General features: G+C 52.5%; 1 protein-coding gene across 7 annotated transcripts in view; it reads left to right on the top strand.

Moving 5' to 3' along the window:
- Positions 1–8: 8 nt before the first annotated feature.
- The window catches only part of Pcnx2 (pecanex 2), a 171,424-nt gene continuing 146,114 nt past the window's right edge, over positions 9–25,318 (top strand). For 4 of the 7 annotated variants that reach the window (XM_048800377.1, XM_048800376.1, XM_048800373.1 and 1 more), the window contains exons 1-8: positions 9–212; positions 11,957–12,162; positions 12,714–12,876; positions 13,635–13,671; positions 17,506–18,786; positions 22,138–22,285; positions 22,406–22,551; positions 24,000–24,093. In XM_048800377.1, the coding sequence (XP_048656334.1) occupies positions 60–212; positions 11,957–12,162; positions 12,714–12,876; positions 13,635–13,671; positions 17,506–18,786; positions 22,138–22,285; positions 22,406–22,551; positions 24,000–24,093 (2,228 nt within the window). In that variant the 5' untranslated portion in view covers positions 9–59. Of the gene's footprint in view, positions 213–11,956; positions 12,163–12,713; positions 12,877–13,634; positions 13,672–14,285; positions 14,446–16,582; positions 17,337–17,505; positions 18,787–22,137; positions 22,286–22,405; positions 22,552–23,999; positions 24,094–25,318 lie in introns of those variants that run through there. The other 3 variants (XM_048800374.1, XM_048800378.1, XM_048800379.1) reach the window with 3 other exon arrangements.

The raw sequence follows: 25,318 nt of genomic DNA, 5'->3' as shown, positions 1-25,318 counted from the left end.
CGAGCGGCCCGCGACGGCCAGCGGTCCAGCGCCGCGGAGGGCCAGCGGCCAGCGCAGGCATGGTGTCCCAGGCGCTGCAGCTGCTCCGGCAGGGCGTGTGGGCCGCGCTCACCGGGGGCTGGTACCACGACCCCGAGCAGAGCCGGTTCACCAACAGCTGCCATCTCTACCTGTGGCTGTTCCTGCTGCTGCTACCCCTGGCCCTGCACCTGGTGAGTCCTGCATGCCCAGGACGGGCGTGGGGGAGGTAGGGGCCTGGATGGAAAGCAGGTGGGCTGCAGAGGCTCCCCAGGGGCGGGAGCGGTGGGTGTCAGGGGCCAGGGGCAGAGAACTGGGGCCCGGGGGTCACGGGAAGGGAAGGGTGGAAAGGACTTCGGGGACTCCTGACTCATGAAGAATCGATGCCGGGTGCGGGATGAGTCAGACTCTGCCTGTCGCCGAGCGAGCGCTGAGCCGGTGTGGTAAGTGCACAACCCAGGGCTCAGCTGGTTAGCTTAGCACGTTGCTCCGTGTGGAGTACTGTCCAAGGTAATAAGAAGGCTAACTCAAATGCAAGCCTATGTCCATGGCACCACCCTTCCTGTTTTGCTTCGAGAAGGCAGATTCAGTTACTCCCTTGCCGTGTCCACACCACTGGGCAGAGCAGCCTGTGGAAAGGTGCCTTGGCTTAGTCTAACCTACTTGAAGTAAACAGGTATTGCGGCCCCTTGTTGGGGCTGGCGCTTTCTCAAGGTTGTGGTAGGCGAGTACTTCTGAATAACTACACAGATGACCTTCTGAGGTGGATTAAATATGCCTAACCAAAACAATGGAGAACCTTAGGTGAAAAGCTGTGTGTCATTAAGCTCTGTGCCAAGAACTAGTTCTGATGTCTGCTAAAAGATTTTAATTCTACGACATTATTTCCTCATCTTCTCCATAGCAAAAATCTCCAGTGAGTTTGCATGGCTGACAGATTCTGAGTCTGATGTTTGAGGTGGTCAGTGGCTCTCTGCCCTTTTCTTTGCTCTTTTCTTGCAGTTTGTGCAGAGGGTCAGAACTCTGGCTCTGAAAGGGTCTGATGGCTTAAATTTTGGATCCACCTCTACCTCTTTGACCTTGGGGGAAATTTCTTAACCTTGTCTGGTTTCTCATTTCCCATCTGTAAAATAAGAAATACAGGGCTGGGGCTGGGGCTCAGTGGCAGAGCACTTGCCTAGCATGTGTGGGGCACTGGGTTCCATCCTCAGCACCACATAAAAATAAATAAAATAAAGGTACTGTGTCCATCTACAACTAAAAAATATTTTCAAAAATAAATAAAATAAGAAATACAACAGTATGGGTCTAAGGGGTTGTTGGGGGGATTCAATGAGATACTGCAGGTAAAGCCCTGTGTTGGCTTGACCTGGGACTGGACTCAGTCCTGGGCTTACAGTTCTGGGGAAGTTTAGCCTGGTGTTGGACCTCTCGGAACCTGAGTTTCCTCATTGTTAAAATGGATGTGATGATGATCACTTCACAGGAGAATTAAATAAACTTGTTTATAAAAGCACTTACTACAGAAGTTGCATGGAGACCCTGCAGTAAGTGCAGGTGTCCTTCCATGATTGGGTACATCACTTTCCCTCAGCCTGTGGCCTGGTGTTTGCTCTTTGCCTAGAAGAGGAACTTGGCTGAGTCATAGGGACCCAGGCCTGCATTCAAATCCTGCTGCTGTGGCCTGTTAACTGTTTGCAGGAGCAGCACCTCCCCCAAAGCTTCCCATTGGCACAGCAGGGGTGGGAGCGTACCCTTCCTCGGTTGCATGTGAGGACTGAGCCCATGAGTAGGAGAAATGCCTTCTCTTTGCTTGGCAGAGTGTGTGCTCACCATAAGAGGGTCTTTGTTTTCCTTCCTCACTTCCCAACTCTATCCTTCAAAGCCCAGTGGTGTGGCCGTGAGCTTCTGCCTTGGCTTGCCAGTTCCATGGGGCTGGGCTCGGCTTCTCTTCTCGTGCTGTTAGAAAACCCTACTTCCCATGGTAGGAGGCGCTGTCTGGATTCTGCTGTGTGTATTTCATTGGAACATGTGTGTGTTACCTCCACTCAGGTCATGAGCTTTCTGGGGACGTGGGTGTGAATCCTGGTTATTCATCTTGGTCTTCCAGGTGCCTCCCAGAGGGCTTCGTTTGGTTAATGCAGATGTGTAATGAACTGGTCCATCTCTTTCTAGTCTCTCTCTCCACCCAGAAGAAACAGGGACTTTGCTGATAAGGAAAGGTAGGTATCTGCCCTGCAGTTCCCTCCTCGGCAGTAGTCACATTAACACAGAAGGTATGCACCTAGGCATGTTCTGCTGCGTGCACGAGCTCCTTCCTGCAAAGCTTCACTGAACATTTGATGTGTATGAATGAGTGAAATCCTTGATTTCTAATTGTGCTTTATTCAGTACCTTGATTTGTATTCTATTTTTGTAAATAGGAAATTCTTTTTAGATAAGTTCCTCTTTAGTGATATTTTAAAATAATTTTTGGAAAAAAATCTGAGGATTTTATAAAGTAAAAAACCTGATGCTTTAAATGATTTTATTCTTATGTTGGATCATTTTGATCAAAACAGTGATGCCAAAATTTTTATATCTTTGTACCAGTGTGTCTTTATCTATTGTAGAAGAATCGTGTGGGGGAGCATTTGTTGTTGTGCTTCTTTTTTTTTTAATATCTCTATTTTATTTATTTATGTGGTGCTGAGGACTGAACCCAGGGCCTCTCACATGTGAAGCGAGCACTCTACCATTGAGCCACAACCCCAGCCCCACTGTGCTTCTTTTTAATCCATCACCTGTCTTATTCCAACAGTGACTGGCTGTCCATTTCCTACTCTGGCCTTCTGGTCTCCAAAAGCATCCTTAGGAAAGAAAGGTCACTGCCCACACCACAGGTGTGCAGGCACGCTCCCGGGTCCAGGCCTCCACAGGAAGTGCGGAGGATTTGGGCTGATGCCACCCAGGTTCTGTTCTCTGGTCTTGAGGCTTAAATATGTTCCTCTGCACTTCAGTGTGTTCCACTTACAAGATTTTGGTCCAATATGATACCTGATTGCTCACTGGTAACAGGGACTTATTCATGTTATTTAATGTGTCTTGAACCTTTCTGCTGTTTGCACAATTTTGGTTTAAATATCTTTTGTTAAACTTTATTTTATTTATTTGTTTGGGTACCAGGGATTGAACTCAGAGGCATTGACTACTAAGCCACATCCCCAGCCCTATTTTGTATTTTATTTAGAGACAGACTCTTACTAATTGCTTAGCATCATGCCATTACTGAGGCTGGCTTTGAACTCGTGATCCTCCTGCCTCAGCCCCCTAAACCACTGGTATTATAGGTGTGTGCCACCATGCCTGACTATTTTTGTATGGTGTTGAGGATCAAACCCAGTGCCTCATGTGTGCTAGGCAAGTGCTCTACCACTGAGGTACAATCCCAGCCTGGTTTAATTATCTTACTCAAGATAGTTCCACTGTTGGAAAAACCCACCTTTTAGTTAAATAGAGACTTTGAATATTTAAATAAACATTTTGTTAATTGCTGATTATTGAGACAAACATTTCTAAACTATAGAATTTCCTTAGATTTGTTTGGTAACATGGAAAGTAGTTATTTATTAGCATTTATAAATATTTACTAGAAATGCTTAAAAATGCACAACTAAAAACATTGGGGTAATTTGGGTAATTTTCAAAGAGTTTTAATTTGATTTATTATCAAGCTAATTTTGTTTTAGACAAACTGAAAAATCACCTGTGTCCAGAGATATTTAGACTTCGGTTTTTGCGCACATTTGGTCTATTTTCCGGCATTGACACTGACAGAGTTGCTGGTAGAGTTTGCCCAGTTTAGCCGTGAGCCTGGTGCTGACCTCATGTGAGCTCCAAGGTGCTCCTCTTGTGTCCGAGGACATGTTCCCAGTCTTCCAGTTGTGGTCACCCCACTCCTCCAGACCTTGTCCTCCCATCTATAAAGCAGGGATGGTGGGCTGTATCTGGTAGATCTAGCATCTGAGGTCCAGAGAGAGCAGGCTATCCCCCAACAGTCCACAAGAGAAGAGGTGGCAGGACGTGGGATGATAGCTGAGGTCCAGGGCTTGGCTTTCCTGACACAGAAAGCTGCCTGACATGGTTCACACTAGAGCGTGTTGAGTTCTGGGAAACAGCAGAACCCCTCGGAGTGGGGTTGTGAGGATCGCAAGGCCTCGTGTTTAGGACTTGCTGAGTAGTGACAGAGGCACCTGCGCAGCCTTCACCACCCCACAAGGCCCCAGTGCATGTGATGCCTGGCCTGGCGCCTATGGGGAGGAGGGCGGCCCTTCTCCCTGCAGACAGGCAGCCTGCCCTCCTCATGCCGGGACCTTCCATTCAGCCAGATGGGATCTTTTCCTAGGTCTGCTTTTTAAATTTTGCCTTACAAAGTTTCTTTGGTAAGAACCCCTTCATTTCTAATAGCTGTGATTCTTGCTAAGTGGGATTTTCTGTGACGTCCCAGCACAGCCCTGGGCGTAGAGCAAGCCCTGAGCTCAGGCTGGCAGTTATTTCCCGTGATGGTCTGCGGCCACACCCCTGTGGGAGCCTCAGGCTCTCTCCTTAGGTCTTGCGTTTCCTTGGCCAGATTTCCTTCCATCCGAGCGCCTGCCATGACAGGGACAGTTTCCTCTCTGTTCTAGCTGTGCAAATATATGACTAGTTTCCTGGTGGCTGGATCTGTGCCTGCAGCCCGCCTCCCTCCTGGGGCCTCCTGAGATCCCCCTCAGCCACTGGTCCTGGTTGGGTGGTGCCTTCCTCAGATAAACTGTGTTTCCAAGGGCAGCGTCCAGTGCTCCCGTGCACTGTTGTCTGTGTCACCTGGAGATACGGTTCACTCATGTTCCTCTTTTGCATGAGAGCAGGATCTTGCAGGTGATTGTCATTTTCTGACGTTATCTTGCAAATATTAGTTACAAACATCAGCCAACCCCAGTCTTGCTTTATCTGCTCTAGATCCCTTCCTGCTCCCTGGGGAAGAAAACCACAGGGTGGCTCTTCTTGGTGCTCAGATTTTCTTTCTTTATTTTTGGCTAGATCTTCCCCTTAGTACTGCAGTGGTGTTCTGTCACTCTCATGCTGGAACAGGTGATGCTAACGTGCCACTTAAGGTCACACAGGTGCTCTTGTAAGAGCTTTGCATGAACTAAGTCGTCACATCCTCATTGCACTCTGGGGAGGCTCTGTCCCTGTGCCATTTTGCAGCTGATAAAACTGGCACAGAAAGGTGCTTAATGTGTTGATGGATGCACATCCGGCCACACCCTCACCAAGCAGCTGCAATTCTTACTGGCTGGCCTGTCCCACCTATCACAGGCCACTTCACAGCTCAGGCCTGTATTGCTGTGCATGGGCCCGATGTGCACAAGACACAGAACACTGACAGTGCGCACAAGAGCAGGTGACAGGAGGTGCGCTTGTCTCCATACCTGCCTTATGCGGTCACCTCTGCATACCACCTCGAGTGTTCTTCCAGTGATGCTGTGTGTGCAGGTGGGTGGATGTTTGCAGGTGGGGGCTTCAAGTTCAACCATGAGCACCTTTGTCCCCATTGTCACTTTCCATGTGCTCTGTGGAGTCTTCTCTACCCAAGTGCAAGCATGGACAAGCACTGTGGCTTCCGGTGCCACACCCCATTCCTGTTGTCAGTGACACGCAGACTGGACTTGATCTCAGTGTCTGGCTCCACACACCACCAAAGCTCCAGATGCTCTGGATTCACCAGGCAGGAAGGGCAGGGGGGTGGCCTGTCCTCTTCCCCGCCTTCCCCTTCCCTCACACGGGGGCTGATGCTTCTCATGTCCTTGCCTTGGGGAGCAGCGCCGATAAGCTGTTCTGGGGCTCTTAGGACATGTTCCTGGCTGACTGGCCAGGAGCTTTCCCATGTCCTTGGGGACCTCATTCCCCTTCACAGGTCCTGGGGACCTCGCTTCTCTTCCCAGGTCCTCAGGGACTCTGCTCCATTTCCAGGTCATTGGGGACCCTGCTCTCTTCCCAGGTCCTGGGGAACCCCACCCCCTTTCCCAGGTCCTCACAAGATGTCACTCCCCATCCCAGATCCTCATAGACCTCAGTCTTCTTCCTACTTCCTTAGGGACCCTGCTCCCTTCCCAGGGCCTTGAGGACCTTACTCCCCTTCCCAGGCCCTCGGGAACCCCACCCCTTTTCCCAGATCCTCACAGATGTCACTCCCCGTCCCAGATCCTCCCAGACCTCACTCTTCTTCCCAGGTCCTCGGGGGCCCTGCTCCTTCCCAGGTCCTCGGGGACCTTACTCTTTGTCTGCGCTGCTCCACCCACCATTCCCTGCAGAGGGCCACTGTCTCCTCCCCTGGGTCACGCACTCCTTGCCACTCCCAGGCTCCTTCGGGGCAGTGCCCTCTGCTCCAGGGGCCCTCTAGGACAGTATCTAAAACCAACCCAAGCCGGCTCTGGCACACACTAGCCTGTGGATCTCCTCTTCTTTCCCACCACAGTTCAAAGGACAGGTACAGCTCAGCACAGTGCCCATCAAGTCAGGGCAGCTAGCCAGCCAGCGTCCCACCTGCCACCTCTTCTGTGAAGGAATCAGACCACAGTCTACCCGCCACCATTGGGGTGGGGACTCTGGCCCTCGGAGCCCTCCTGTCCTGACTGTGGCCAGAGGACATGCGACTGGCTTCACACCAGGACTTTGTCCTGTCCCCAAACCTTCTTACTCCAGCTCTGTCACCTCCTTTCCTGACTGAGGTGTTTAGGGTCATGCAACTCCTGATCTACTTAGAAATTTTTGCCTGTGGTCTGTCTCAGAAATGGCCTTGGGACCTGAGACCTGGGGGCTGTGCCCCATCAGCTCCTCTGTTGTGGTTTTTGTTGGGGGCACGTGGCTGTCCCTGAGCCTGCAGTCTTGTTTCCCACCTGGCAGAGCCCTGCTGTGGACAGCCCCTCACTTCCACCTGAGCCGCTATGCACACAAAGCTTCCTCTGGCTGCTTCGGATTTCAGATGACTTTGACCTACTGCTAACGTTTGATACTTGAATTTGCATTCAGAGTTGAACCCATGCTGAGATGAAGTGGTGTGTGCTGATAGAACAACCCAGCTTGCAATCGCCTGGACTTTGTCAGACCTATCTTCTATTCACACTGCATGCCCAGTGTGCTCAGTGGGCAGGCCTGGCTAGCAGGGGCTTCCGCTCATTGTGGGCCTTCAGGGACGTGGACTGATTGAAGCCACTTTGGGGTGGCTGTCCATCATCATGCTCACCCCTGACCCTGGCAGGTCATTGCCAGACACTGTGGTGGAGGCAGAGACAATGGCCTCCTGCACCAACTCTTGAGGCTCCACCTGGAAGTGCCAGATGCGCTTTGCCCTGAGACTTTGAAATCAGGGCAAGTCACATAGCACACTTCACCTCAAGAGAAAAGGGTGAGGCCCACCTGTGCCCTGGGAAGTGCTGGACCATCTGGTGGATGGCACTGTGTCCATGGCAATAGCTAGCCAAGTTTGGGCCTTCTGCTTGTCATTGGGAACAGCAGGAGAGCAGAGTGGCTGCTCTCTCCCTCACAAGGTGGGCAGACACAAGTGGCACGTAACACATGCTACCTAGAGGGAGTTCAGGTGCTCTGTGGTGAAGTTAGGGACCCAATCCCGGCAGTGGCATTTGGGGAAGGGTTCTCAGAAGTCCTAGCTGTTCATCTGACTATGGTGAGGCACCAGCCCGGCCAGGCTGGCAGAGGAGCAGCATCTCGAGCAGGGGGAGGGCTTGAGCTGGATGGGAGGGTGTCCGGCTAAGCTGAGGAGTGCTGCTTTCCTTGAGGTGGCAGGGCTGCAGAGGAGAAGGTGACCAGGACTGCAGCCCTGGGGGTCTGGGGGTGTTGAGCGTGGCAGGACATGGGCCAGCTTATGCTCTGGAAGACATCTGGCTACAGTTTGGAGACTCAGTCAGACAAGCAGGGTGAGGAAGATGGCGTTGGCCTCTTCTCCAGCCTCACCCTGCATTAAAAATTTATTTCCAGTACTTCAGAAGATTTTAAAAATGGCTGTGATGTCGCAGGGTGGCCTGAGTTTAACGTACCCTAGGTTCCTTGGCTTGTGACTTCTGGCACCTCGCACTAGAAGCTCAGTCCCCTGGTCCCTGCCGACCACCTTCACAGGTCACTCTTGGCCCTAGTGAGGCTGCTATGCAAGATGTCATTGAGTGCCAGACACCCCTCAGTGTTCTCCTGTGAAGTTGGAACTGCAGCTGCTCTTTCTGGTGTCCTTTTTCACTGGGTGCGTGGCACGTCACTTCTACCCCCATGAAAGAGGCTGGGTCCTTCTGTGACTCTTATGATTGGGTGACCCTGTCCTTTCTTTCGTTCACCCTGTTTGTTCCTAGCAGTCCCAGTGACAGGTCAGCTCCGTCTGGGGGAGGAATGGTTTGACGCTGTGACGAGTGCTCTGGTGGAAGCCAGGGAGGGCCCCCTTAGGGCGGTCAGGGAGGGCTCACCTGGCAGGTGACCTCGCAGCTGAAGCCTCGAAGGTGAGGAAGGGCGAGCTCGGGGAAGTGTTCAGAAGTAGCAGGTGACAGTGAGGCCCTGGGACACATTTGGAGAGGTTGGTGGGGCTGGGACTCACAGACCTGGTCTGACATGAGAGTTCAGGTTTAATTCTCAGCACAGTGAAATACATTTTTTTTTAAATCAGGTCTGAGGTATGATGAGAGTTACTTTTTTATTCCAGTGTTTATTTCAAAAGTTTCCTAACCTGCAGGAGAGCCACAAGATTAGCATCCGTGTCCTGAAGTGTGGCTTAGACTCGCCAGTGGTTACACCCACCTCGTCTGCCTAACCTCCTTATTTACAGTTTTAATTTTGCTGCATCATTTCAGAATAAGCATAGACTCCAGGTCACTCTGGGCATAGAGCAAGCCCTGCTAAGAACTCCGGCAGGTACTCAGGGAAAGGCACCCCACACATGAGCATCACACTCGGAAGAAGTGATGCACAGCTGTTGTCCAGCCTGAGCCCCTGCACACCTGCCGGGCAATGCCCTCTGTAGCTGGGAGTTCTGTCTTGTTCTTTTGGACCCAGCATTCAGTCAAGGGTCATGCGTGGTTTCTGGCTGCTTGAATGGCTCTTGTTCTTCAAGGCTTTCTCTCCGTGTGGCATTGAAAGTTGTTTTGCACAAAGGTTGACGTGGACTTTTCTGATTGTTCCCCTGAGACTGGAGGCTGTGTATTTTTTAAAAAATATTTCTTTAGTTGTAGGTGGACACATACCTTTGGTTTATTTATTTTTATGTGGTGCTGAGGATGGAACCCAGTGCCTCACACATGCTAGGTGAGTGCTCTACTGTTGAGCCCCACTCTAGCCCCCTGATGGTGCATTTTTTATTATGGTTATGCTATGGAAGTGCCGTGTCCTCATGTCCCACCTCAGAGGGACATGATGTCAGTCCCCCATCCCCCTGACCCTGTGCCTGGTCCTGTTGAGTGTGGCCCCTGGGGAGGGTGGTGTCAGCCAGTCCATGGCAAGGCTGCTGGCCTGCCCTCTGTGTGTGGTGGGCAATCTGTGCAGAAAAGCATGGACCTCTCCCTCGGTAGCTGCCCCAGAAGCCAGCAGTGCTCACCTAAGGCAGCCCTACATCAGTGGCGAGAACGGGAGTCCCGCGTCCAGTTTTCTTCCTCCTTTTGCCAGCTGTACCCTTCTCTACAGGGCTTTCCCTTCCCGCCCCTTGGCTTGGCTCAGTTTGTTACAAGTGGCCTCAAAGAATGACTTTTTATCTCGTGGGTATCACCCATTCCTGCTGTCTCTCCTGATGTTCAAATTATCCAGAATTTGGCGAGTGGGACCGTGGTCCTCGAACGTGCCCTGGGCTTTCTGCCCCTGCAGGATGCCCTGGGCTTAGCTTGTGCTGTCACAGACCCAGCCCTGGAAGAATCAGCCGTTTCTCCAGGGAGCCTGATCATGGGTGGTCCATGGCCCCTGGAAACCAGATTAGGGCAGCGATAGTGGTGGTCATAGCTTCCTGGCTGACTTTGCCTCTAGGCCCGTTCCGTGGACAGAGCCAGGACCCTGATGGATCACTGGTTAGATAGCTGATCAATAGTTGAGAGCTGGTGCTGGCAACCGCGGCTTGGGAGAGTCAGCTGCCCCTCATGGCACGACGTGAAACCTGGCCCCTCCAGGGACCTTTCAGTGGGTCTATCTTCACTGTGCCAGGCTGCAGATGGGACCCAGGGCCGGTAGGTCCATCCTTCACCCAGGGTGGAACCAGGGCCTCTCATCACCTGGCTGCAGAGTAGACCCAGTGCTGAGTCAGCGGACTCCACCTCCTGGCTCTCCTGCTGGTTCACGTTCCCAGGCTGTGCTAGGCCACACTTAGCACAGTGACCCAGAGCTGCGCCTCTCCCCACTAGGCAGGCCAGCCCCCCCGAAGGCCAGTCCTTCTGTCCCCCTGCTTCCCTGGCCTTCCCTCCCCTTCCCTGGGAAATGCAGCCCAGGGTAACGAGGCCAGCTGCAGCTCCATGGGCTCAGAGGCTCAGGGCACTCTCCTTGTGGGTCCATCCTGGGTGGGGTCCTTGCTCCACTGGGTGCTCATGCCCAGGCCGAAGGAAGCCTCTGGAGGACGGGGCTCTGAGCTCACCTGGTGGAGGAGAGGAGGGCATGGAGGCTGCAGACCACAGTCCACGGCCAGAAGCCAGTGCAGGGACCCAGCTTCGGGGTAGGAGAGCCTGAGCAGAGGGCAGGGGACTCCCCAGCCAGTGCCCTGTCTGCTTCCCTTGCTGCGGAGCATGCTGTGAGGTCACTGGGCCACAGCTGGATGAGGACGGTGTGTGAAGGAGCTCTACCTTGTTGTCATGGGCAGCTGCGGGCTCCCTCTTCACCGTCCCTCTAACTAGCTCTCCAGCCTAGGTCTGTGAAACCCTAAACCTTACGAGGAGGTGCTGGGCTGCTAGCCCCCCACACCTCCCTCTGCTGGAGATCTTAGTCTCCACAGGTTGCTGTGTGAGCGTGGAGCCTGGTGGCTTCCAGGCAGCATCTGGCTTGGCCTGTCACCTGCCTATCAGTCTCATGCTATGTGATCATTCCTCACTTGCTCACTGATTGACATGTGTCTCTGGACTTCTCCTGTGAAGCAGATGCGGCTATTGGGTGGTACACCCTCACCTCACCTTCCCGCACGGGCCCGTTTGGCTCTTTCTTGGCCACGCTGTGCTGTTGGTTTTTCTGTTTCAGGGATGGTCTTTCCTAGATGAGGGACTCCCAGATGGCATGTGCACCAGGTGCACAGGGACCTGGGAGCCCTGTGGGCTGGCTGTGCTATCTGCAGGACCAGTGTGCTCCAGGTGGCAGCTCTCAGGGCTGGCCTCTGGATTCCAGAGACCCCTGGGGAGGGTGAGAGGGTCTCACTGCTCATCCAGCCTGCCCGTGGTGTCCTCTCAGGGTGTCCTCTCCCTGTCCATCCAGGCTGCCCGTGGTTTCCCTTGGGCTCTTGCTCCTGTTCACGGTGGAAGCATCCCTGTTGCTCCTGGCAGTAGTAACTTCCTGTGGCTCCTGTGTGCATCCCAACCCTGAAGACATCCTTTGCTTGCCGAGGTCAACTGGGTGAGAGGTCAGGGTGGGCAGGGGCCTGGCCCTGCTCCCTGCCCTCTCCTGTTTTGCACAAGTCCCTGCATCTTGTGAGGCAGCATTATCTTTCTTGGGCCTTCAGATGCCCACGGGACAGCTCAGACCGTGGAAGGACTGATGGAAGGCAGTCGGTGGCTTCCAGACTGCACTGGGTCCTCTGGGCTCCTGCCTGCCCCTCCAGCCCTGCTCACTAGCCCTGCTGCTGCAGAAAGCGAGAAACGAGGAGTTACAAAGCTAATAATGTGAAAGCTGCGACTTGTGCTCAATAACCAGCCCCAAATGGCTTCCAAAGGAGCCTCTGAGGTTCTCCTGCTCTCTCCATCAGGCTTGTCCACCAAATGCGGTCACTGCGGTCCTCTACTGCAGCTCCGTAGCCGTGGTCTTCACCACCATCAAGCTGGTCAGCTACCGCCTGCACCTCATGTTCGATGAGGGAGAAGTGGTCCGGCTGCGACCCGTCCAGCAGAGAGAGGAGCCGGCCAGAGACCGAGAGGCCCGCAGCCAGCGCACCACCACTCCCAAGGACCCACGGTAACTTCCCGCGATCAGAGCGATCAGAGCGCGACAGCGGGCCCTGGACGGTTGCCACTGTAGGAAGAGGGTTCTCACCCACTGTTGTGCACAGTGTCCAGCAGAGCAGGGGGATGCGGTGTGCACTGTGCGTACCAACGGTGCCCTCAAGCATGCGGGGGACCTCCTGTCAGGGGGCGTGGCTGTCCGGGGCAGTGGAGGGGGGCGTGGCTGCCCTAGTGCCCTGCAGCACCCCCTGGGGTCACTGCTGCGGGGTCTCCTGCTCCAGGACTCCGTCCTGCCGCACAGATGCTCGCACATGTCAGTGTTTTAAGGAGCAGCGTTGGTGACCTGCCAGGGTGCCCAGGTGACCATGCACTCATCACGGTCACCGTTCTGGTGTCAAACATTGTCCCAAAGCGTGTCTTATCACTTTAAAGCCACTTAAACAGGACACTGTGTACCAGGAAAGCGAGGAAAGGGCCCCGGGAAGAGGCAGCTTGAGCAGTCCTGATAGGGCTGCCGACCTGCGTGGTCACCCGGCTGCTCTTGTACTTCTCTCCTTGGGTCAGCAGTGACCAGCAGACAGGCAGCGGCAGCGGCAAGAAGGAAGAGGTCCTGGGAAGTCTGGCCACGCCCCCACTGCGCTGCAGCTCCCGAGGGCAGAGCCTGCACTCACGTCACTCCTCAGGGCAATCGGCCAGTGTCCCCTCGCATCATTCCTCTGCCCAGTCGGTCAGTGTCCCCTCGGTTTCTGTCTCTTCCCATAGTTCCGGGTGGAACCCCTAGAATGTGAGTGTGCGGAGTGGTAGTGTCACCCTGAGTATTGCTGGCCCCCTGCCTGCACCTCTGGCTGCGGAAGTGGCCTGACTGTGCCATGGACTGTCAAACTCACAGCCCTTGGTTCAAAGCCCACCGCGGCCTCCTCCGCTGTCTGGCCCTTGCAGGGCACCCTGAAGCGTAGGCCTTTGCTTTCTGCTCCCTTCTCCAGTCTGCTGCCCTTAGGTCGTGTTTTTGTGATGCCTTCACTTGGAATGAACTACACTTCCTACTGCTTTCCACTGTCATTCACACTGGTCTCTTGGAAAGTCAATAAGTCACTTTTTTTAGAGTAACTTCATTGGGATCTAGAACTAGGTATGAGGTGTGCTATACTTAATAATGAATTAGTATTCATTAGTATTAAGTAGGAATTAGTATATAATAAGTAATGAATTCCTTAAGAAGGAACAATAATGTTATTCCTTCTCCTTTTACTTTTTAATTAGCAGACCCCCTTTGTTACTGTACAGTTGCCTTGGTAGGATGCCAGCCCTTAGGGACATTGTGTATCCACCTGTCCTCCCTGTTTTATGGAAGCTTAAGGAGGGTGGACACTGAGGTGTCTCTTCCCTCTGTGCTGTTCAGAAACACAGTGGCTGCGTCAGCAGCCACTGCCTGGAAATGTGTGAGGAGCTGAGTTGCATATTGATTTTTGTTTTCTATTTGCTTAGGAGTTGCCAGTGCAGGAAACCGTGGACGGCCTCCAAGGTAGAGTACTGTCACTCTCAGCAGCTCATCTCGGCACTGTCTTCAGCACAGTGAAAAGCACCGCATGAAACAGAAGCCAGTGTGCTCCCTGGCAGGGAGGCTCACCAGGATGGCGCGGTGCTGTCGACTGCAGTCTGAACTTTCATGATTTCCCATCAGAACTTAGATTCCTGTCTATGCTCAATTGAGACATTTGATTGACACTTTTCACTGTCGTTCCTGCCTGCTGGGCCTTGTTTTCGTGTGGCTGTATCAGTGGAGATGTCGTGGAAGACTTCCTCGGCTTCAGGGTTCTCAGTGTGGTGCTCATGCTAGAAGTGGTGGGAGAGACTCGGTAGCCTGATGCCTGCCTGCGTTTCTTTCAAGCTGCACATTTTGTTTTGGAGAACTTAATTTTAACCTAGAGATTTGTTTTACTTTTTTAACTAGAATTTAAAACGACATTTCTTTTCCATCCTTCATCTCCACTCCTTCATAGAGAAGGGAGGCTTTTGTCTGCATGGCTGCTGCTGAGATGCATGCGCTGTGGTCGGGTTGGAAAGCAAGTCAGGGGCACACGGTTCATAACAGGGTCCCTTCACATCCACTTTCACACACCCCTCTGTTCACATCAGGCCGTGCAGTCTTCCAGTCGGGGTGCTGTGCCTGTTGCCTGGTCCCCTTGCTCCTCTGAATGACGGCTCCTGCTGCGTGCCCCCACCTTTCCCATGGAGACCCTCCCTCTCTGCCCACACTGGGAATTGCAACAGAGGTTTCCACGTCATTCCGCCCCAGGTCAGCACGGGAAGTGTAGCGGTGGCTTCTAACTCACTTGGGAGCACCAGGTCAGGGTTTTCCCAGCAGCCCTGCACTAAAGCACTGTGTCAAGTCTTCCTTGGTGCAGTCCTGTCAGACACCATGCTAGCACACAGCTCTGGCTGTTGGTAAAAGGCTCAGTGGCTTTCTGTCTTAGAATCTTATTGTGGTATAATTCATACACCACAAAGTTTACCATTTAATGTGTGCAGTTCAGTGGCTTTTAGTGCATCCAGAATTGTCTGTTCACTACCACAATAAATCTTAGAATAGCTTCATTACCTTAGAAGGAAACCCGGACCACTGAGCCGTCACCACTAGCCCCCTCTCCTCTAGTCAAAGGAGCCACCAGCCTGTTGTCCATCTTGGTAGAGTTGTCTGTTCTGGACAGCTCAAGAAACAGAATCACAGAGCATGCGGTTGTTTGTGACTGGCTTCTTTCAACTGGCCTAATATTCTCAAGGGTCATCCATGCTGTGGCATGTATCCATTCCTTTTTACTGTGGAATAATATTCCTTGAAGTGGATTTGCCAAGTTTTATGTATCTGTTTTATCAGTTGATCAACATTTGGGTCACTCGAACTCTTTGGCTATTTGAATAATGCTGCCATGAACATTCATGGACAAGCATTTGTGTGGATGTCTGTCTTCATTTCTCTTGGGTGTCTACCTGGGTCTTTTGTAACTCAGTCTAGTCATGGGAGGAGCTGCCAGACTGGAAGAAAGCGTACCCTTTCCATCTCCATCCTTGGCGTCTGAGGTGATGGTGCGTCCTTGTCCTTGACAACACTTGTTATTATCTATCTCATGGCTGTGGAGTGGTGTCTCATTATGGCTTTGATTGGCATTTGTCCACCAACTAATAATAACATTCTCATCATTGTAATGATCTCTAGAGAAGTATACATTCAAGTCCTCTGCCCGCTTTTTAATTGGCTTATCTCAGCTGCTGAGCTGTGAGAGTCCTCTATGTGTTTGGGGTAGCAGTCCTTTCTCAGACATGATGTATGGTCTACAAATATTTTCTCCCATTCTTGGAGTTGTCTTGTCACTTTCTTAGTGGATCCTTTGAAGCCCAGAGTCTTTATTTTTCATAAAGTCCAGATTATTTCTTGCTTCTTCCATTGCTGGTAGGTGCTGTGTCTTGGTCACTATGACTGATTCTGAGGCCATAAAGACGTGTTCCTGGGTTACCTTCTGAGGACCTGGTAGCTTCAACTTCTGCATTAGTTCTGTGGTCCCTTCTGAGTTCTTTCTATGAGGGATGGAAGGGCTGGCTCCGTTCTTTGGTACACGTCGTCCCAACACTGTTTGTTGACAATGCTCTTTCCTCACCGACACGCCTCAGGACCTCATGTGTTGAGAGTGTAGGTAAGGGTTAACGCTCCATCTACGTCTCTGTCCTTAGGGCCAGCACCACAGTATTTGGATTACTTTAGCTGTGTAATGGGCTATGAAATTGAGAAATGGAGGCTTCTCTCTTTTTTTTTTTCCAGACTATTTTAGCTTTTCTGGATTCTTCACATTTCCATGTGATCTATTAATTTCTGCATAAAGACAGACTGGGATTTTTTAAAGGACTGTGTTGAATCTGTAGTTGCAGAAATGCAGAGCGTATTCCCACCTTAGCATGTTCCTTCCCTTCTGCAATCACACAGTCTCTCCCATGTATTTGGATCTTTCTTTTAATGATGCTCTTTAGTCTTTAGTGCATGAGCATTGCATTTATTCTGTCTGACCTATTCCCGAGCACTTTATTATTCTAGATGCTATGACTAGAATTGTGTTCTTAGTTTTATTTCAGATTGTTCATTGCTAGTGTGGAAATATAATTGATTTTTTTACATAGATTGTTTTTTTTTTGGTACAAAGGGATGGAACCAGGTCCTCACACATGCTAGGTAAATGCTCAACCCCTGAGCTACATCCGCAGCCCTTTTTATATTTTATCTTTATGCATGGTCCTGCTAAGTTGCTGAGGCTGGCCTTGAATTTGGGGTCACTTGTGGTCCTCCTGTCTCAGCCTCCTAAGTTGCTGGGATTACAGTTGTGCACCACTGTGCCCAGCCCTATACATTGATTTTTATATGCACACACTTCCTGAATTTCTTTATTAGTTCTGATAGTTTTTTTTGGTGGACTTCTTAGGACTTCTGTCTATAAGATGATGGTATCTGTGGAGACACTTTTCCTCTTCTCTTTCTGGCCTGGCTCTGGCTAGAGTTCCTAGGACCATGTTGATCAGAGGTGGTGAGCATGACCTCATGGTCTTGTTCCTACTTCATGGAACAAAGCTTCAGTCTCTCTTTTCAGTATGATGTTGGCTTTGAGTGTTTCCTAAAGGCCGTTGTCAGGTCTAGGATGTGCCCTGAGGATCCTAGGTTGTGCTGTTATTGTGAAAGGTGTTGGATTTGGTCAAGTGCTTTTTCTGCATCTGTTGACAGGATCGTGCAGTTTCTGTCAGTGTCCTTCTGAGGCCTCTGTCTCAGTGACGTGGGCGTTTATGTCTACAGACCAGGAGGTCTAGGCAGCGGTTCTAATGGGAGGTTTCGCTTCCCAGGGACATGTGATGATGTCAGGGTCATCGCTGGCCCACCTGGGGGTAGAGTGCCACTGAGAGCAAGTGGGTGGAAGCCAGGAAGGTTGCACAGGACGGGTTCCTGCAGCACAGGGCCATCTAGTCTGAGATGCGGGCAGTGCGGGAATTCCTCATGTCTTAGGTGGACTACGCAACTCGCTCAAGGTGCCCAGCCAGATATGTTGGGTGAGGCGCACGGCTCCGCTGGCCAGGGCCCAGTCCAGCCAGAGGCCACTCCTGTCAGGTGGACCTGCCCTGCTCTGACATGAGGTCGCTGTCACGCTCATTGAGGTATGAGAACCATGGCAGACATTTTAGGAGCGGTCACCTGTTGGAAGTGACGTTGCTAGAAATAAGTTCCTGTCACATCATTGTTATGCTGTCCTTGGTCTTGTCCTGTCCCTGGGTGCTCTCGCCCTGGGATGTCACCCACTCCCACACCCTGTGTTGTTTGTTCCAGGTGTCCTCCTCTTGGAAGCCCAGCCCAGGGCACCAGCGTCATGCCCTGCACCAGGCGTCAAGATGGACAGCTCCCCTGTTTCTGAAGGGCACCGGCCCGAGCCCACCCCCAGGTCAGCACCACCAGTGAAGCCAGTCACTGCAGAAGCCCTCTTCCCCGGGCGAGGCCAGGCAGGAGGAGGCCAGGCACGAGGAGGCCAGGCACAGCACCCGGCCCGCCACAGATCCGAGGGTGGCCTGGTGGACAGCGGAGCCCTGAGGAAGCTGCCGCCCCTGTCCCTGTCCCAGTACGACCTTCTAGAAACAGACGTCTCCTTCCAGCCCTGGGGCAGCGAGAACTCAGTCCTAATTCCAGAACCCACGCACCGTCCACCGGGCTGCACAAGGGAGCCCCTGCAGAGCACATCCCCCCAGCGCAGCCTGAGCAGCAGCTGTCCTCAGTGCCACACGGTCACAGCCAAGCCTGCAGAGGAGCCGGGGGACACTTCCTGTCAGGTGGACCTGCCCCGCTCTGACAGTGAGGTCGCTGTCACACTCATCGACACTTCTCAGCCTGGGGACCCCCTGAGTCTGCACGAACCTATTAGAATTGTCATCACGATGAGCAGCACCCCGAACTCCATGACAGACTTGGAGAGCTCCCTGCACCTACAGGCAACGGGCACTCACAGGACCGGTCTCAGGTCTGACGCAGAGCCAGCTGCCCCAGGAGCGGACAGCCCGCTGAGCACCGAGCAGGTCAGAGTTCCCACCATCACCCTGGAACTCTCTGAGGACCGGGGAGGAGGCATCCCAGGTCCCCAGGGCCACAGGACTGAAGGGAGCCCCGAGGGATGGCAGGTGGAATCATCTTCACATCAGTGTTCTGACTATGGATCCGGGGAGGGGGCCAGTGCCACCAGGGACTATAGTCCTGCCCAGAAGCCCACCTGGGAAACGGCCCCCACACTCCCACCTGATGCAGCCTCCCCGTCGGAGGGGGGCAGCAATGGCCAGGCCAGGCTGGACCCGTCCTCTTGTAAGAGACATGCCCGTGTGTTCAGTGTGGACAGTGGGACGGATGTCTTCCTGAGCAGACGCTCCGCAGACGTGGCTGGCGACAAGGAGAAAACCATGCCGACCTCCAAATCCGACCTGGAGGCCAAAGAAGGGCAGATGCCCAACGAGTCCAGCTTCCTGGAGTTCGTCTCCCTCATAGAGTCCATCAGTACTGCCAAGGTGGCAGCCCCTGGACAGCCGAAGGGCCCGGCAGAGCAGAGTGGAGATGGCCAGCTTCCTGCAGGTGCGACCCGCCCCGCCCTCTGCGGGTGGCAGCACGGGAGGCAGTGTCCCGCCGTGCCGTCCACCCTGTGACCTGGCCTGGCATGTAGTGGGACAGCTGTGGGGCAGCCGTAGGGCAGCAGTGGGTCCTTGGCTTTTCCATCAGTAGTGGTTGCGTGGGCAAACCCTACGCTGTAGTGAGCACGTTCCTGGGCCCGGGCTGGGAGGGCCTGGTCCCAAATGCTTGGGACCAGACTGTTGGCAGTTTGGGATTTTTTCAGATTTTGGAATATTTACTCATATATGTGAGACATCTCAGGGCAAAGACCCGAGTCTAAACACGACATCGTGTTTCTTTTGAGACACGGTGCAGGTCCACATAGGCCTCAGGCCCAGAGCCTGATGCCCATTGGTTGTGGTCTGTCACATGAGGCCAGGTGTGGATTTTTTCTCCTGTGCTGTTAGGTAGCTCAAGAAGTTTTGGATCTTGGAACATTTTGGATTTGGGATTTTCAGGTTAGAGATGCCCTACCTGCTGGGGTTACTTGACCAGGAGACATAAGCCATTACGGTGAATTTGGGGCTTTTCTAGAAGGCAAGAATATTTATTTCCAGGGGAATAAGCAGTGATATTTTACTGCGGTGATAAGAACTAGAATAGGTGTCTTTCCCATTATGGAAGAGATCATGGAAAAGTGGACCTTGAGGCCAGCTTCCCTTCCTCAAGTCCACGTTTCTTGCTGGATTTCACCTCCAAGTGCAGAGTCCCCAGTGAAGCCAACTTGCCATCCTGGTGCCACCAGAGCTCCTGCAGCTCTTCATTCATGCCTGGCCTGTTTCCCAGCAGGCTGTGTGCGTGCCCAGGGTCAGTACCTCAGGGAAGGCCTGGGAGGGATCCATCCTGTCTATGGAGCCCTGTGTGGGGTCCGTCCTGTCTGTGGTCATTGGCTGTCCTCATCTGCAGGTGTGGCTCAGGCCCACTGTCCCAAGTCAGTCTGATCCGTCTAGGGAGAGCGGGATCCAGGCAGGGTCCCAGGCAGCCTCCCTGCTCAGAAAGGGCCTCAGTTTCCTTATCAATAACACAATATGCTCAAATTTTTATGGAGCCTTTTAGCGTTAAGCCTCCTCAGTTCTGTGCTGCTTGGAGCATATCATCCTGCAGACCCCGAGTCTGGCTGGTGCCTGTGTGGCAGGCTGCTGTCTACGAGCTGTGCTTGCCCAGGTGACTCGTTTCCTTTGCTGTGGCTGCAGCACTTTTCTTTTGCCTCCGGCCTTTTGTGTCCTCGGGCCTCTGCCCACTACCTACTGGCAGCTCTGGGCAACTTCCTCCCATTCAACCAAATATTTCCTGAACGAGCGTAGTCAGTGCATAAAAGTAGGGGTGACCCTTTGTGAAATGAGGCCTGATGGGGATCCTTGGTCCCAGGAATCTGGAGGCAGCTGAGCAGAGGTGGCACAGTCTATGTGACTGGTTGGGACCCTGTGTTCCATACTCTCTGGTTGCTCTTAGGTTGCAAAGGGAGACCTTAGGGACACTGCAGTTGCTGATCAGGTCCTGGCCACCTGGAGCTGACCACCACCCCATGCTGGGCTTCCAGGATACTCTGCAAGCAGTAGTGTCTGCCTTCCCACAAGCCTGACCTTTGGATGTCCTGATGGCTTCCTGGGCTGGTGCCTAGAGAGAGTATGCTCAATTCCTAGGCTGGGGGCCACAGATGGTGGGTCAGAGCCCTGTGTCTGTGTATATTGTCTGGTCATTGTCCCTTTGTAAATTCAGTCTCTTTACTTCTAGAAATTTCTAAGAAAGTAATCATCAAGGTATGTAAAGATGTTAATGGAAGAATTGTCTCTAATTTAGAAAATCAAAACAACCTGATTTGCCATAATGATCTGGTTAAATATATCACACTGTATCAATGTAATATTACATAACTGCTGTTTTTGGATGATGTAGAAGAATATCTGGAATATTAAATATTGTAATGCATTAAGGTAATTACAATAGGTATAAAAGCATCTTTATTACTACTTCATTTCAGTAAAAAATATGTGTATTCTAGGAGAAAAAGACAGTGGGGTATGGGTGAAATGGGCCCTGGTGTAATTACCAGGATGGCAAGATCAGGAGTGATTTAAACTTTTATTTTTCTCTGGTTTTTATACAAAGTGAATGTGTAGCATTTTTTATAAACAGAAATATTCCTATAAATGTTTTTAAGGGTAAAGGAAAAAAGTCCATATGCTGATCTCACAAGGACCTATGGGAGACCCAGGTAGGACAGAGGTGGATGGAGGGGCTCCAGCAGGTGGAGGGAGCGCCATCTCCACAGGGCCTCTGGGGCTTTTCTGTGGCCCATCGCTGGCCACCACTGTTTCTGTGCTGGCCCTTCCTCTCGCAGGCCCTGCCTGATGGTCAGGAGCCTCCATCCTGACAGGAGCCACATCACATAGGGCTGGGAGGCTTGACTTCACAGAACCAGCAGCTTCCTCAGGGTGCTGGACGGCTGAGGGTTGGGGACTTGGTCATGTGTGTAGCAGCATCTTAATGCCCATGGATGGGTCTCTGTACAACCACTGTGGGCTGAGGACAGTTCACCTTGACGGGCGGGGTCTTCAGACGCCTCGGTCCTGATCTCTCAGGCCCAGGTCTAGAGGCTTCAGAGCCCACAGCTGGTATCTTTGGTCATAAAAAGACATTGGTCCTTTTGACCTTGAAAGTGACCATTAGGTGTGTTAACATAGGGCAAGGGCTGGCCCTGAGTGGCATTTTGCATAATAGCACAAGCTAAGGCCCTTGTTTTGGTCCATTGCTTAAAGAGGATTTGTAAAGTGCAGAGCCCAACCTGTGCCTGTCAACTTCAGAGATCTCACTTACCTTCACGCGGACTGTGGCCAGGAGTGGGGTCTCACTGTGCCCAGTGCTGAGCACAGGATGCAAAGTCAGCTGTGCCCACTGAATCAGGGGCCAGCTCAGCTTCAGCTCGAGCCCTTCAATCTGGAGACTGGACAATGGTGAGAGGGACTTGCTGCAGAGGGTCAGGTGTGTTTAGGGACTGTGTTCACCTAGCTGTGCCCACAGAGTTCTCGGGCTGTGCTGTGAATGAGGGTCTCCACGTGGATGGGCGTGCTGCCGAGTTAGCCAAGGGCGTCCTGAATCCCGGTGTGAATGGTGTCTCTGAGGTATACTTCTGTTTTCATGTGTATTCAGGCGCTTTCTTACTGAGCAGAATAGAGATTTATTTAAAGCATCTGGAATTCAGAGGAGCTGCTTAGATTTCTTTCTACTCCAGTTCCTGTTTTCTCAGCCTATTCCCAGGGCCACCCCCTTAATGTCCTATTTCACAGGATAATGACACCCAGCAGTGTTTTCCAGATCATAGCGCCCAGGGGAGGAAGGAGGAAGACCTGGAGAGGGAGAAGCCCTGTGGACAGGATTCCAAACCAGGACAGCCAGACTCTCAGCAACAGGACCATGCCAGCGCCAGCCCCGTGCCCGCTCAGCCTGCCAGGACCGCGGCCCTGTAAGTGCTTCCCTGGCGCATGGTGCAGGGCAGGAGGGCCCATTTCTTGGCTGCTTCTGTTAGTGGTTCCCTGAGGATGAGGAGGGATTCCTCATGGTTTTGACTTTTCTGCCTGTTAAGTTTCCAGGGCAATAGGCATAGGCAGATAATCTACAGGGTGACTTCCCAACAAGACAGTTCTGTTCTGCAAGTCATCAGTGGGCCTGAAACATCTGTGCAAGAGGAGATGTCTGTGGATGCCATGCATGTCTTCATTGATGGACATGGTGAGTCTCAGGGGGAGCAGGAAGGGTGGGGGTGGCAGCTTTCTCAGGGATTTGCATGGATGGTGGGACAGGTGGACCAACCTATGATTACCAAACAGTGTTCTTGGGAACCATGTGTTCTTTGTGCCTCAGGGTCTTTGCACTGCTTGCAATGTGCCTTTATCTATCACATTTTAATTCTAAGGTAAGCATCAAGAAAACCTTTCCTGAACTCCCCAGCCTTAACCAGGAGCAGCAGTTTCTGGCTCCCCCAATACCTTATTCTTTGCCTTATTTGCCAGTATCACAGCCTGTAACTATTTATATACTTGTACTCATTTAATGAATGACATGTTTGGTTGTAAACTCCTCAGGGCCTTGCCCAGGATCACGTATGTATTTATTGGATATATGTTGAGAATCTGCCCTTGGTATATTTTTTTTTCAGCACCTTCTTATAAAGAGGACTTAGTGGTATATGTAGAGAAACATAAGTGGCAAGTTCAAGGTTCCAAAGATAAGACACATGGGTGCTGGTTTTCCTGAGATGCACGTTGGCCAAGGTCCTCATGGACGAGCGAGGCTTGTTGTTTTGCTCTTAGAAGGGCCCTAGCTTGGAGGATGAGTTGAATGGCTGCCTTACGTAGTGCCATAGCTTATCACCCATGGCACTTCTGAAGTTGCAGAAATACAGACTCGTGTTGTGGAGAACAGTAGCAGCACCTGCCAGAGTCTTCAAGGGCTAGGCTGACCTTGACTTCTGCAGTGTGGAGCCGGGGTCCGCATCCCAGACGCTCACAGCACATGGGCTAGTCGTGCCTCCTGGGCCTCCTAGGAGGAGGACTAGGGCGGTGCTCTAGGGAGAGGATTTGCATCAAGGCTGATTTTCACACCTCGGTACCCTGAGCCCTCTGGAAGAGCTAATTTAACTCTGCAGATGAATCCCGTCCCTTGCTTTCCTCATTAACAGGCTGACACCTAGGCAGCTGCTGAGGCACTTGCTCATCTGCATATTCAGAGGAAGGGCTGGTCTCATGTGGTCTGCCAATCAAAACTGCATGCTTAATAAGCCTGTTTTTGTGCACAGTACCCGCGTGTGTGTGTGTGTGTGTGTGTGTGTGTGTGTGTGTATGTGTCAGGGACAGAGAGAGAGAGAGAGAGAAAGAGAGAGAAAACAGCCATTATAGCCTGGGCAAGATCAGGCTGGCACATGAAGGGAATACATGAACAGTGAATTAAGAGATGATTTGAATAAATTGATTAAAAACAGTAAAGAGCTAAGTAGTGAAGTGTACTACTGAGGAGGTCTGGCAAAGAACGTTTTTCTTTTGGACGTCATGCACCTTCTCATGATGCACACTCTATGGCCCTGCAGTGTGCACAGTGGTCCCCAGGGTCCAACGTGAAGGCAGTAAGTTGCATGCAAACCCTCCTGCAACACACCTGGCTGACGTTTCCTGACTTTGCAGGGGAGGTCAGATCCTGTTATTTGAAGTCAGGGAATCAGAAGGAAGGCTCCCTCCAGCACCCACCATTGGACTCCGCCTGCGTCTCCCAAGCCCGGTGAGTGAGCCCTTGTTGGCAGGTCTGGGCTGTGACACCGCCGGGGGAGTGTGGAGCGGGTTAGAAGGAGGCATGGATGTTGGGGACATTGAGGCGTAGCTCTCGTACCAGAGAGGACCTGACCTCACAGAATAACCAGCGCAGAACAGAACCATTTTCATTACACCAAAAACTGAATGCAACGTGGAGGTTTAAACAGGGAGGAACCCCGTGGCAACAGAAGGGCTCCCTCAGGAAGCTGGTGGCCCCGTCGGGGAGTGCTGTGGAAGGGTAGGTGGCTCTTGATCCTGAGGAAGCGCTGCTCGGTGGCCGGCTTTCCTGAAACACCCTGCAGTGTGCAAACAGCTTTCCTAGTTACATGGGGCTGCACTGAGTTCACTGGCACGTCCAGGTCATGTGCGTGTCCATGTGTGCTGGGCTGCTGTCAAGCTGGTCAGCAGGACTGGACATGGGGTTCGCCCAGGCTCCATGATTCCCCTGGGACAATCTGGGTGGGCAGACCTCAGTCGCTGGCCCTGGGCACGCAGGTGAACCATGCGCATGTCTTTACAACTGTGTGCATTTCAGGATCTATGGGGCCCCTGGTGACTTCAGTGTCTCAGGTGTCACACCTGGAGAGGAGAAGGGAACGTCACAGACCTCACTTCCAGCTCCTGGGGCCCCACACTCTTCCTGGGCGTGTGTGGGGATTCCTGGAGAGCCAGCGGGATCCTGGCGCAGCGACTGCCCTGTCCCCGCAGTGTGCCAGCTGCAGGGTGCTCTTCGACTTCGGAGCTCATCCCCACCCCAGCCCCTGCACTCTGCTCCAAGCCACCCGAGCCCCCCAGAGTCGCCCCCGGAAAGAACACTGTCCCCACTCCCACTGGCCTTCCACTCCTTCCTCCTCTTCTCCAGAAAGCATGCTAAGTCTCCTCGCAAATGGAACCCCAGAGGAGAGGGAGGGTCGCTGTCCACCCCTCAGCTCCGGCCCCCAGCACCTCCTGTCGGGATGCTCTACCATGGCTGCTTGCTCAGACCCAAAAGTCAGCGCATAGAATACAGCTGTGGAGCTGGCCTGCTGTCCTCCCCTCGCCCCAAGGGTCTGCATGTCCCTCAGCTATCCTAGGGTACACGGAAGCCTACCATTCCACCCCAAAGTGAGGTGTGAAGACCTGCCAGCCCCACCCCAGAGAAACGACCTTCCACCTGATCCTGTGTGAAGACTTCAGCTGAAGTCTTCTAACCC

Source organism: Marmota marmota, unplaced genomic scaffold (genome assembly GCF_001458135.2).
Source record: "Marmota marmota marmota unplaced genomic scaffold, marMar, whole genome shotgun sequence".
In the NCBI taxonomy this organism is placed as follows: Eukaryota; Metazoa; Chordata; class Mammalia; order Rodentia; family Sciuridae; genus Marmota; species Marmota marmota.
The sequence above is the reverse complement of the archived record's forward strand: the minus strand, read 5'-3'. Positions and strand labels throughout refer to the sequence as shown.